The following is a 14473-nucleotide window of genomic DNA, read 5'->3' as shown; positions in this document are numbered from 1 at the left end:
TAATCCCTGAAACTTGTGAATATGTTAGGTTACATGGTAAAGGGAACAAAGTTGCACATGGAATTAAGGTTGCTAATAAACCTTAATTTTAAGATAGGAAGATTGTCTTGGATTATCTAGGTGGGACCAGTGTAATCGCAGAGGTCCTTATAAGTGGAAGAGGGAGGCAATAGATTGAGAGTCAGAGAAGGAGATGTGATGATGGAAGCAGAGGTCAGAATGATACAGTTGCTGGCTTTGAAGATGGAGGAGGCCATGAGTGTATGAATGCAGGCATCCTCTAGAAGCTGGAAAAGGCAAGGAAATGGATTCTCCCCCAGAACCTCTACAAGGATCACAGTCCTTTCAACACCTTGATTTTAGCCAGTAAGACCCATTTTGGACTTCTAACCTCCAGAACTGTATGATAATAAATTTTCCTTAAGCCAGTAAATTTGTGGTAATTTGTTACAGCAGCGATAAGAATCTAATATAGGATTAGGAACTCAGCATGGCACTGACCTTGGTCCAGAGCCTGCTCATGACCATCCTGAGATGACCCACACCTTTGGTATGCCTGCTTTTTAAACATGCACTTCCTTATAAATTACCATTTACAGCCACGGTTGCTGCACGACTGATTATGACATAGTTGTTTCAATTAGCAAATAACTCCCAGAACAGGAGCCACATATGCCATACATTACTTTATTAATATGTTTTGACAATTCTTAGCTGACTATTGACTGGGCTTATTTACTTGTTTATTTGCTTGTTTTTTTTTCTGTGCCTAATTTTCTGGTATCAAAGCACCCAGACTCTCTCTGGACATTTGTGTTGATTATTCTTTGCTATGGCAGCCGATGGAAGTTTCTCCCCTCAAATTCAGTCTTGGTTCTGGAATAGTCTCAAGCCTTAGGAGCTTCTCATAAGGCAAGTGTGTCCAGAGCTGGGTTTCACTGGCCAGTGTTAGTGGAATGCTAAGGGAATGTTATTCCATTAACCTTCATGTCTATATCTGAGATTAAAGGCATTTCTATCAGATAGCAATGTTACTACATTCTACTTAGAGGCCTCTGGCTGAGAAAAACTCAGCTCTCTCTGTTAAAAATGCAGGCTAGTAATGTTAGAGGGAAGTGTTAGAAAACATAGCTGCATAAAGTGAGTGTTGATGTTTGATCCAATCAGAAGAATTCAACTATAATCGCAAAGAAAAAGACTTTTTAATACTGTCATTGATTTTCATTTGATGCCATGTCAGTATGCCAATTAGAATAATCTCCTATACCACATTTTGGAAAATAGATCTAATACACATTGGGTGCTTTACTGGTGTTGACTGAATATTATTGAAAGTGAGCTAGAATCATCGAGAGAGAGAGTCAGGGATCTCAAAGGGACCTATTCCAACCTTGTTATACTGAAATTCTATTTCATTGGTGAATTTCAGGGTCAATATTTTCTGTTATTTTGACACATACATGTTTATGTCTTTTGCTTGAGCTTCCTTATGGACAAAATTGACCATGTGCACTGGTTTTCCCAGAACAGTCCCAGTTCTTAAGCTGTTTTTTCAAGTGTAATTATTATTACATTATTAATCATTATTACATTATTATTACATTATTAATAATGCTCACTTTCACTCTTCACAGTGTTGTGGTTGGACGATAAACTGTGTGGTCACACTATTTATGATGGACAGTAGTGCCAAGTCTAACATTTTGCGTATTGGTGACCTTAAACCATTATCCTTCAATTTCACATCGATTGTGTAGTCTAGAAACAGATGTGACAGCTGCAACCCCATGCTAATAGCACCATGGAGGTCCCCTGTCTCTAACTTAGCTTTCAAGCCAAGATACAGACCCAAGAGGATAGAATCCATTGCTGTCTAGTTATGAGGGCATGAGTCACACCCGGTTAATGAGGGCCAGGGCAGAGTTGAACCCGAGAGTTGAGGACCAGTACCAGAATGCAGCATGCTGAAGATGGTTCAAATACTGAATAGGAAGCAGGGTTGCTGGTGGAGGGGAGGAAGCTGGGAGGATCATGGAGAAAACACAGGAGTAATGAGGGAGACGCTGCTAAAATAATTTAACTAATTCTGCCCGAAGGTGTCTTCCGTGTGGGTATTGCTTTGAAAGGGTTACTTTATGCTTTATCTGAAGCTCCCTTTGCCCTTTGGCATCTTTAAGGCGCTTCCGATTCCTGACTGTATGTGCATGTAGCTCAGGCACTCAGTATAAAATGTGTCTGGCTCATGCTGCTTAGACATGATTCAACTTTTTCAAAGAATATATGAATTCTGCCAAAATAAAGATCAGATGTGAATTTTTTGTGTGTGTATTTTGATGAAATGAATATCAAGGTTATTTTTACGGAGAAGTAAAAGGAAAATAATTTCCCTCTCTATCCAGAGCAATATTTTTCTTTCTGCCCACTGTTTGCATGAGGCCAACATGTCCACTTGGTTCCTCCCTTGCATCTGGGTCTCAGAGAGCTCAGTCTCCCTACAAATTTTCTGCTTGATCTCATTGGTTGCTGCTGCAACATTAGACCTGGAACCTTATCTCCCTTTCCTCCAGTTGCCCAAGGTCACCTACATAGTTATCGGGGGAACCTTGAGTAGAACTCAGCTTAGTAGACATGTGGTCTAATCTCTTTCACTTCACTTCTTCCCAAGGTGGTCTTCTCTCTAATAATAATTCCTTTTTATAATGAAATGACTAGAACATGCTCTTTTTGTATAGTTGTTGATATTTTATTGAACATGCAAGGAAAGAAGGGGAGGTTATTGACTTTCCTGTTGGGATTGTGATAAAGGAAAAGGAAGGCATGAGGCCAATCTCCACGTGGAATTTCCACTGCAAAAGGATTAGATCCTGCTGAGGAAGGTTTGATTTTATTAGTATTTGCTCCAGCGAACCTCCAGATTTTCTCCATCATGGACAAGATAACTACCAGCTCCTAAAAAGGAAGAACGAGAAGTGGGTCAAAGGATTTGATCACCAAATCATCAAATCATGGATATCACTCTCCCAACTCCTTGGCATGTTCCCCACAAAAGCTCACACCCTCACATCCGAAAGCTTTGGGCATTATCACTCTGTGGGGCTTTTTGGCATGCTCTCCCTTACCTTGGCTCAGCGGTTTGCCTTCACTTAGAAGTTGCCAGTAGGTTCTTTTACTACTGTTGGCACTTAGGCCCTGAACAGAAGTGATGTAGGGCCCCCATGAGGTCTCCACCATTGTGAAACTGTGGGGACAGTGAACGGGTTACAGGAACTTAGAATTTTCAAAGGCAACCCTCTATGGGCATTTCTCAAACTTCAATGTACCTAAGAATCACTTGAACATATTACCAAAAAAAATGCAGATTTCCTGGTCCTGTCCCAGATACTTTGATTCTGTAGGTCTGGCCTGGGACCAGGAATCTTCTTGTTTTATAAACACTCTGAGTGATTCTGATGCAGGCAGTCCACAATCCATGCTAAATTAGAGAAATGGTGCCCATGGTTTCTGCCCCCGCCTCCCTCCATGGTAGACACTTTGCAGTCAACAACTTTTAATCTTCTACCCAAGATAGTAACTGTTGAATGTAGTAAGCAATAGAAGAAAGTGTTAACTTTATGTCCTTGAGGCACATAAGTTAGTAGCTTTCTCTTAGGAAAAAGGAATAGGAAAGAATAATTTAATATTCTATTAAATGTATCTATTAAAAGGTGACATGGTCAATGTCTGTTTCACATTCTTTAGTCACATTTCTCTACCTTCCTGGGAGCACTTGAGAGCAGTCTTCATAATATATATATTATATATATAATATATATGTATTATATATATTATATGTATAATACATATTATATGTATTATATATTGTGTACATATAATACACATATTGTATACATATTATATGTATAATACATATATATTATGTGTGTATATATTATATACATATACATATATTTTCATATATATGATTTTCTCTGTTATATCTTACATCATGTTATTAGACACAATAAACAATTGTCAATTAGATTTAAGGAGCCAAATAAGCCATATTTTTCAGAGGCAAAGTCAATATATTTATTTTAATATTTGACCTCTCCAGGACAAGGAACCTTAGTCTAGGGGTCCACGAATCTCCTGAAAGAGGGGATGGTGCATGGAGAGGCTTCCAGACATTTGTGAAACCTCTGATTTAAATGACAAGTTTGTGTACTTGTTCATTTTTTCTGGGATGAGCATCCCACTCATCTGATTTTCAAAGGAGTCAGTGATTCAAAAATAGTTAAGAACCACTGTTCTAGACACAAAATGTCTGACTTAAGAGGTTCTATTTATTGAAGTAGTTTTACTGACAGAAAAGGGATCCCAGGACTTATTCACCCATTAAGTGCATATTAATTTAGTACCTACTATGTGCTAGAAGATGAAAAGTCTCACCTCCTTTTTTTAACCCCTGCCATGCGATGTAGATGGACAGCAAAGGTACCGATTAAGAAGTGTTTTAAATGTACTTTGTATTCAGATGCAGATGTATTCTTACTGAGTCTTTCAAAATCACACTAAATACCTTAACCTTAGGTTATGTACAGACATACCTAAATATAGTCTCATTTATTTTCTGAGCTTCTGTCATCACATCTAGGAAGAATGAACCATTTAGCACGGTGACATTGGTGGAATATGTTTCATTGATTTTCACGGAGTAATGGACTGAGATATTTGAAGGTGAGTCAGTAGGTGTCACAGACTCACAAGTGGAGATGTTGAAGTTATCTGGTAGAAACAGAAAAGCAGAGAAGAATTATTATTCAGAATAATACAAATGATGTTAGAGTTTGCATACCTATCCAACCCCTATCCGGACTCCTTTCCTTTATGCAGAGGAGGATTTGCTATAAGGAACAAGTATCATCAATCAAGGGGCAGATCTCTCATACGACTAAAGCAGAAATTAAAACCAGATACTCACTGGCTTGTGAATGCTCATGTTCGACTCAACTTCAGCTGCTTAAGCAAGTCAGTTGCCCCATCTCCCATTTTTTTTTAAGCTTTGGTACAGCATACAATAATGTTTCCTTTTAATTTCTTAATATTTATTGAAAACATTAAGTGCCAGACACTGTAGTAATCATTGTACGTGGATTGTTTCACCCGGTCCTTACAAAAACTTATGTTAGATACTATTATTGTTCGCATTTCTTACATTAGGAAAACAAAGCTTAGAGGTTAAACATTTTGTTCAAGTAAGTGGCTGTAAGTGGCTGAACCAGGAATGAACAAGATAGAAGAAAAAATCTCTTTTCTTTATACTTTCTTGCAAAATCAGTTGTTGGAATAAATAAATCGTGCTGCAATTTTCTTATAATACTGCCATATTCCTTCCACATGGATGTCTTATTTCCCTAGCATATGAGCATAATGGAAAGTCAAAGACACTATACTTTGTTTAGGATGGGAATGATATTCAGAACATATCTCTGTGTCCAGCAATCAGAAAACATCCCTTTGGAGACAGACATGATTTACTGAAGTCTACCTTGTTTATCAACGTTTCAACCAAGAACAACAGCTACCACCCTGTTAAGAACAAATCCTCAGGTTGTTATAATCTCTGATAACATATGGAGGACTGAGTTCTACCTGGGAACTGATATGCTTTAGAGGTTTATCTGGTCACTTTTGGTCCCTAAGAACACCTAAATCTCACACGTTTTGGGCCTTATGCTGACAGGCAGAACAATTTGCTCTTTAGTGCTATACTTGAACATGGAGAGTCTTTGTTAACATCCAAGTAGGTCTTTCCGATCAGGGCAGGAAAGATCTGGGCTGCAGCAGTTGGAATACTGAATGTTCCATGAGAAATTTCCTTGAGCACTGTGTCCAGAGTTTGTTGGCAATCCCATTCACTTTCGTTGTAATAGTTTGATGAGACAAAGAGAGCCTAATAAGAGCGAGAGAGAGAGAAAAAGAGAGAGAAAATGAATGAGAGAAACTTCAAATAAGGGGAAAGCTTACATCTAAGTAATTTAGTAAATATTTGTTGAACATTGACTACATATAAGGCACCTTAGACAACTAAGATACCTTTCCTTTCATCAAGAAACTTATAAACTAGTTTGGGTGGGGAAGTGGGGAACTGCTTAATAAGACAAACTATAACAGCTCTAATGAGAACAGACTTTCTCTACTGTATTCACTCTTGTATCCCCAACACTGTCATACAGAAGGCATTCAAGAAATATTGTTAACAGACAAACTAAGGAGCCCCCAAGATGAACGGTCTAGGAGAAGCATCTAGTGGCATGGACTTTCAAAAGAAGAAGGGCTCTAAACATTTAGCGAGGCTGAGGAAAGGCTTGGTGGAGAAGGTATACTTGATGATATGATGGCATTTCAGTAGGTGACATAAGGAGGGGAGCACTGTACCCAGAGGGAACAGCATGACCTAAGGTACTAAAGTAGGAATGGCCAGGGCATGGCCTGGCTGTAATAAGAGTATCTACAGTTTAGCAAAATGCCCGTTCCTCCTGGCCTTGGAGGACTGTTGTCTAGGGAACACTCAGGACAATTATGGAAGAGCAGGCTGGGGAAGGAGATTGGGTGACCCTTGAATTTCAGAGAGAGGTGCCTGACATTATTTGCTTGAGAATGGGGAGACTGATTGGTTCTTGAATGGAAACTAACCAGGCAGCAGATATAAACTGGATTGAAAGGGCAGAATTATGGGGTAGGAAAAGTTAGGAAGATATTGGAGCGAGCCAGGCAAGGACTAACATGGGCTGGACTTGAACAAGTTGCTCTGTAGTGTCCCAGGGAAGAACAATCCCCACTTTTCATCTTTTCTTGAAGACTCTTCAAGTTAACCAAGTAGTCAACAAGCATTTGTGGGATATTTAAAAAAACAAAACTGATCATATTACATCTCAGAAACTGTCTTGCAGTTTCTCTAGCCTGCTGTGAATTAATATCACCTGTAGAGCTTTTAAACAAGACCAAGGCCTATGCTCCACCCCTAAATTTCTGTATTAACTGGCTTGTGTGTGGCCTAAACGTTAGTGTTTTCTAAAAGCTCCTCCAGGTGATTCAAATGTGCAGCCGCTGCTGTTTTATATTAAGTTCAAACTTAGCAAGGCAGACAACATGAACAGTAACAACAAGACAAACAACCTTACGATTGGACCCCTGCTTGCATCACCAGCCTCATCTTGTAATGTTTCCCAAGGACCCTGTGCTGATGATGTTGAACACCTTGATCTTCCTAAAATGCGTAATGTTCTTTGGTGCCTGTGGTCTTTGTCCTTGCTGTCCTCTCTCCCTTTGAAGATCCTCTCACCCTGAGTTGGCCTGCTAAAGACTCAGTGAAAATTTTTTCCTGTAGACCTTGATGTCTTCTTGTATCTACCCCTTAGAGTTGAGTAAATCAGTGAGTGAAAGCAGGAATAAAGTCCCAGACTTCAAGGAACATATGCAGGACAGTGCAGGTGCTGAGTGTGAGTTTTGAAACCACCTGTTTAGGACCCATCCCCATCTGCATCACTTTCTGGCTTTGTAATATTAGGCAAGTTACCAGTACTCCATGACTCATGTTCTTATTCTAGGAAATGGAGGTAATGATTCTTTCCTCATTGAGTTGTTGTGTGCATTAATAAGTTAATGTCAATACATACTAGCTGCTCTTACTGCCACTACCACTTATTACTTCCACAACAGTAATCTAATTTGGGAGGTAAGATGAAAGCCCAGAACAATGCTATATGGTCAAGTGTGAAATTGCGTGTGATAGAACCACAAGATAGGTGGTAGTAGACTTTAGAATTTTCTAAAGAAATTGTAGTCAGGAAAAGCTTCATAGAAGCATTGGATATGGAAAGGTAAAGACTGAAGGTGAGGAGAATACATTTCAGGCAGGGGAGGGGAATTACATGAGTAAAATCAAAGTTAGTTTAGGAAACAGAATGGACAATAAGATCTTAGGAGGCCAATAAGAAAGCATAAAGATACTGCTTTCCTCCATGACTCCCTTCTCTGTCTCCCGTTTACCCTCTAACTTACCTGCATAGCTTCTCCTGTACTAAATATGTTTCCAATGAGACCATTTTCTTTTTTCTCAGACAGAATCTTTTTTACCAGTGATTTTATATGATTATCGATACACTCTAAGTCCTTGCTATCTATTTTGATCTGCCCATTCGTTACATTCTTCTCCAGACAGGTCAGAGCCAGTACAGCCATTGCACCAGTATCTGTCAGCAAACAAAACATTGGTCATAGGGTGACCAATCATTCCAGTTTGTCCTAGGCTGAGTGGTTGCCTGGTATGTGGGACTTTCCAAGCTCAAAGAGGGACAGATCTGGGTAAACTAGGGTGGTCGGTCATGCTAGTTGATGATGGGAGAGAAGGATTTCAGGATATAGCAGTCATCTCTCTGGTACTAACTGCTCAAACATTTCAGGATTCCTTCCTTAGGTTGAGTAGCCATGTACCTTGCACTCAGTAACTCACATCTTGGTCATAGCAATACATATGGATTTGTAGGTGCATACACATGGACAATCTTCTACCTTTACATCTTGGTTGTTCTCATTTTTTTCATCTTTCAGCCATATTGGCAAAGGAATTGAGAAAACCCAGGATGACACACCAAACAAAATATGTCTTTGTAAGGTTTCAAGGTTCCCATTAGACTGATTAGAAAATAGCACTTAAGAGAATTTCCCTTAAGAACTTAAGAACTTCCCTTTGAAGAAGGGAGGGTAAGATCTTTTTTTTTTTTTTCTGGCTCACTACTTGGTTCCCCTTGTGTTCTTAGGCATGGTGTCTTCCCTCTCTCATAGAAAAAGGAGTATGAGAAATCTCACGTTTTCCTTACTGTCCAGAGATACTGAATGGTGATTTTCTTTGAGCTTCTTGGAGAAAGATGAGCTTGCGTATCTGGATCAATACTAGCTATCTAGAGGGGACTTCTTTTTGGATGTGTAAGTTGATCCACTGGAAAATTTCTACTCCTTCTCCATTGTGAATACACACTTTATTGATCAAAACATTGGGCCTTGTCACTGGAGAGGTTGTGTTGTTCAAGTAAACCCACACATCCAAATGGTCTCAATAAATTACAGAAAGAGGCAGGGTTAAGATAAATGAATTCCACTGCATTCCCTTTCTCTAACATCTATACTTCCTAAAATGTCTTATGTGAAGATTCTCATGATCCATCCTCATTTTACAGATGGAAAAATTAAAGTCAAGTGTTAACATCCATTGGTTATATAACACAAAGAAGAGGTGAGATAGGAACCAGGTCTTTCTACTATACTACACATCTAGAAAAAGGCTTAAATACCACCCAATATCCATTCTTTTCAAGAAGAAAATTCTCTTCTGGGAAGACTATGGCAAAGAGGATAGAAAAAAAGAAATCTAAATATTCGCTGGTAGAAAAACTCAAGGGGCAAGACCTACTGGTGACCATGTTCTCTATACTAAGGGAATTGGGTTTAATGACTCACCTACTGAGAACTGACCACCAAAATAATAGTTTTTATTTTCAGGATCAAAGAGTTCAGCAACTTTGGGGATTGAGTAGCTTCCATTGAACAGACACAAGGCCAAAACATCCAGGCTCAGCTGATAGTAGTTAGTCAGTGGCTTGCCATTGTGTGCTCCTGGCAGAGAGAAAAGAAATACCTTACTTATGGAAGTGGTACTGGGGTAATACATTTTCAATCCATTCCTACTTACTTTGTTCCAATTTCTTTACATTTCAAAGAGAGGTGAGTAATAGAGGGAGATGACTCATAGAATCAGGAAGCCTGAGAAATTTAAAGACTCTTAACGGCCACCAAATTCAACACAACTCCTTTCATTTTATAACTGAGGAGACCCAACACCAAAGAGATTAAAATACTAGCCCAATATTCAGGTGGTTGTAGAGTTAGGACTAGAACAAAGATTTCCCACCTCCAAGCCTCTTGCACTTTCGATAGTATGAGTTGAAACTATAAGTAGAGGCATGGGTTGGAGGCCATCTCAAAGGAAAATGGGATTGGAGAGGCTTAATGAATAATAGGATAAATACTGGATGGGAGTTGAAATAAAAACAATGTACCTCACTAGAAGCCATCATGGTCAACCTATTTTTCTCAGTGATAAAGTACTTAGTTCTTGTACAGTCATGCATTGCTTAATGACGGGGATATGTTCTGAGAAATGCATTGTTAGGTGATTTTGTCATTGTGTGAACATCAGAGAGTGTACTTACACAAACCTAAAGGGTGTAGCCTACTACATACCTAGGCTTGATGGTACTAATCTTATGGAACCACCATGGTATACGTGGTCTGTCGTTGACCGAAACATCATAATGCGGTGCATAACTGTACTATTATCGGATGCTTTAATACTTATGACACAGTGTCTTGTATTGTTCAGCTATTTCTGGTGTAATTCATTATTTGTCTTATAGCCAAGCTCCTGGAAGACTAGAGAACTGTGTCCTATGTGTTTTTGTGTGTTTATGTATGTGTGTTTTTGTGCGTCCATCATCATATGTAAAGCAGTGCTTGACATAGGGTCACTGCTCAGTTGAACATATTTGAAAAGAAAATTTAAGATGCATGTTGAAAGATGGAAGAAGGGGAAGTGATCTGCAAAGGTATAGTGGGATGAATGGAATGAAGAGGAAAAGGAAAGAGTGGAGAGAAACTTCATACAGTTCTGAATCAGTGGAGGATTCAGATCTGAGGAGAAGAAAAGATTGTCCAGGGTCTCTGAACATTTGATTCTCACCCATATTTTCAATTTCTTCTTGGAATTTCTTTTCTAGTTGGCTGACTAGGTGATAATCATCTATAAACTTTTTATCAGGGTTTTGACATTCTCCCAGAGCCAATGTAATCAAGGCAAGCTGTCCTGAAGTTAAATCTGACCCTGAAAAGAAAAATATCCAAGTTTAACAAGGTACATGCTTGTGACTCTTTTCATCTCCCGTCTTCCTTGTGACTTATTTGCCTGTGACTTCTTTTTTCTCTTCTGCTCTATACTAATATTTTATTGTTCTCTTCTTTATCTCCAAAACAGAGCCTTTTCTAGCAGTACTGTATAAATGCAAGCTAGATCTTAGTCTTTCCCATGAAATCATGGGATCTTTTTGGAATCATGCAATCCTTATAAAAATGAAAAAAGAAGAAAAATAGATAAATAATAAAGCCTTGGGCTTTTTTCTCTTTGTGCATGCCATCTTGTTAGGTTAGTAACAATTGACTTGTCATGTTCTGCCTCACAGAGTATCAAAACTCTTAGGCTTTTCATAATTCTTCCAATAATATTGTTAGGTGGATAGGGGTGGCTTCGTTTCCCCCTTATATTAATTAGAAAGTTGAGGTTCAATATTGACATGAAGGACTCAAAGTAGAGCCTGGACTCAAACCCACATCTCTATTGCTCTGTGGTTGCTTCTTTATTGTTAGCTTTCTTAGTTGTGGTCCCCATCCCTGTCTGGTTGTGGACTCAGCTAGCTTATATAATATTAATAAATTAATAAATATGAGTCCATAATTTATTTTGCTTTTCCTTGGGACCTTTTGAAGGAAAATAGTTTTTAGGACCCAAAGAAGTAAGGACTAGCTCTAGAGTAAATGGCAGTGGATTGACGTTTTGAGGTGCCTTTCTGACATCTCAAGTTTTATGCAGCTGGAATAGATGTAACCAGGATACTTTTGACACACAATTTTTAGGACTCACTGGAGATAATCTTTATAGATAGGTAAGTCTTTTCCTAAATTTTTCAGAGGACATAGGCACTCACCTTTCCTTGCCACTTTGTCTTTGATGTGTTGGATCAGCTGTTGTTCTACGTCTTGTTTCTGGATCCCAACAAGTCTGAAGGACAAAAGGACATTGGCATCTTGGATTCCTCTGGTATGTTTTGAATTAATCATTGTTCTTATCAGAGGGTTTAGACAGGAGTAGTTTTCTTTGTGTACCTCTGTGGCAGAGGAGGGAAGAAATAAGAAACATACACTCAGAAAATATTAAGGCGAGGAACAGGGGTGATGTTAAAATATTTAGTAACAGATACAGCCCAGACATAGACCAATCCAGTGGTCACTGGCTGTGTTGGTAGAACAATATAAAGTGGGTCTGGAGCCCCTGATATGCCAGGTATTACTCCTTTACCAACCAGCATGAAGTGTTTCAATATTTAACAACTGGTTCAGCCTTACTGTTGTGTACTGGCAGAATATCGGTCCTGCCTGAGAGATCTAGTATCATTCCCTAATTTTGAATATAACGCCTAGAGAGGGTGTCCTTAAAGAAACCTCGGTAATCAGAGGCCTAATTGAGACCAGAATACATGTCTTCTGACTCCCAGTCCATAGCCCTTTCTACTTCCTGGATTCAGTTCTTTCCTTCTTCATCTTATTCTAACTCAATTGGGTTAATACTGAAGGAGAGAAGGCAAAAATTCTATGTTACATTGGTGATTGACCTCAAAGCTGAGTTTTCTGATTGCCCAACTGTCCAGACATCAAGATCATTATTCTGCAGTACACACCCTTTGGACAACCCTCCAGTTTTAGCCTATAGCTTGTCCAAGTCCCAGGGGAAAGGATGGAAGGATTCACATTATACTGTGGAAGTAAAAAGAGAATCCAGAGCCCCCCCAAGAACTGGAGGAGAATAAGAATAGTTAGTTTCCACTTGAAACATTTCTAAATATACTTTGTCCATAATCCCAAGAAAATCCTACCCATCTCCAGATTATCTCGTGGGTTATTGGGATAGTGAGAAGAGCATGAGCCCCAGGTTCAGCTTGACCTTGGCTAGATTCTGTGCTCCTTAACTTATGACTGTGGGTAAGTTGTGTAAGTTTCCTGATCTTCAGTTTCCTCATTTTAAAATTGTGGATATTAATACCAATTTCATGGATATTGCACAAGAATTCACTTACTAAACTGTAAAATACTGTACATATTATTACTTCTAGCTCAACTGGAGTTTCTATCACTATACTTAGAGAACACAGGAAATGTGATTTCCCTTGACCACCTTTCTTCACTTTAAAAGAGAAAGTCAGGAAGACCTGAATTGAGTGATTATAGAAATATCATGGTTTTTTACAGGCACAATTGGACAATTGTGAGTCGTCTCTGAGATTTCTTGGGAGCATCCCGTTCAGCAGATTTTTTTGGCACTGAAACAGACTTTTTATTTCCTGGGCAACAACTTAAATCAGCTTCTTTGACCACTAAAGACAAAGTTAATTATTTTGTACAATGAATTGAACTTCAAAGCCTCTGTAGAGACCCTCCTCTTCTTAGGATACAACAGGGGAAATGACAAGCCAGGAAGAAAAATTAGAGTTGGCAAATTCTGTGCTTTCGCTTTATGAATACAAGTCTTTCTGCTGTGGTGTTGATCTCTTCTTGTAGGCTACAGAGTCCCAGGAAGATGTAGCCACAGATGGCACCACACAGTCATCTTTGGACTGGTTTGAAGCTCCGTTCTAGAGTAAAGACTTAACAAAAGAGAAAGCACCTGAGAGCTATACCAGACTTCAAGAAATCACCTCTTCAATATCCTTCCTCAATTATCTTCCATTTATGGATGAAGCTAAAAAAATTCAGTAACATTGGATCATTCAGCTATTAAGGGATCAGACTAGACCTGAACCCAGTTTTTCTTTCTCCTACTTAGGATTTTTTAATAGAATCACTCAATCCCTGGAGCCTACATCCAGAGGAGAGATTATGGGGCTTGTACCCATGTCCTGGGGGGAAAGTTGAAGGGATGGAGATGTGTAGCTTGGAACATCTAAACTCAATAATCACAAGACAGCAGTCTTCATTATTTGAAAGAGATTATCAACATTATTTTTTTCTGCATAGTTACAAGGGGTAAACCCAAAACCCATGGGTTGAACTTCAGGATAATAGAGTGCATCTCAAAATCAAAAGATAACTTTCCATGATCTTGAAAAATTCCTGGGGTTGTGAATTTTCTATCACTGAAAATGAACAAGAATAGACAGTTACTTGGTAGGGTTTCTGTGATAGTGAGGATCTGAGCATAGGAGGAACAGTTAGTCAAGTTAACATGGAATCTACGATCCCTCTTAAAACAGTATGCATTGTGGAACTTTTCTCAGCATCTCCAGCCACGCTTTACATTGCTAGAGTCCAACCACATATAGAACTGGAATAGGGTCTTCCCTTAGTTAACTCTACACAAAATCCTCTGTCAGTAGCCTTCAAGAGACTATCATCACACTAGAGTAATTTTAGCTCAAAGCATACTCACCACAGATCTTGCATAGTTGGCTTGGGATAAGAGAATACAATAGGAGCCCCACTAGGGGCAGCTGGTGTGATTGTCTCATCTCTCCAACAGTGTACTAGACTGGTGAGGGCTTTGCTGGCTATTTATTATGTGATGAGCAGAGGGTAATGGGAGCTCCTCCTTTAGCTTGCCTCAGCCTCTTTG

General features: G+C 39.1%; 1 protein-coding gene across 1 annotated transcript; it reads right to left on the bottom strand.

Annotated features, from left to right (window-relative positions):
- Positions 1-2772: 2772 nt before the first annotated feature.
- TCN1 (transcobalamin 1) lies at positions 2773-14369 on the bottom strand. Its single transcript, XM_058527402.1, has 9 exons — positions 14291-14369; positions 11796-11975; positions 10778-10918; positions 9499-9654; positions 8044-8234; positions 5752-5932; positions 4587-4764; positions 3120-3238; positions 2773-2949 (listed from the first exon to the last, which is right to left on the bottom strand). Exons 1-9 carry the CDS (start codon positions 14367-14369, stop codon positions 2888-2890), a joined length of 1287 nt encoding a protein of 428 aa, XP_058383385.1. The 3' UTR covers positions 2773-2887.
- Between the last annotated feature and the right edge of the window lie 104 nt (positions 14370-14473).

Source organism: Diceros bicornis, chromosome 31, assembly GCF_020826845.1.
Source record: "Diceros bicornis minor isolate mBicDic1 chromosome 31, mDicBic1.mat.cur, whole genome shotgun sequence".
NCBI classification, from domain to species: Eukaryota; Metazoa; Chordata; class Mammalia; order Perissodactyla; family Rhinocerotidae; genus Diceros; species Diceros bicornis.
Note: the sequence above shows the minus strand (reverse complement) of the source record. Positions and strands in the feature narration are given on the sequence as shown.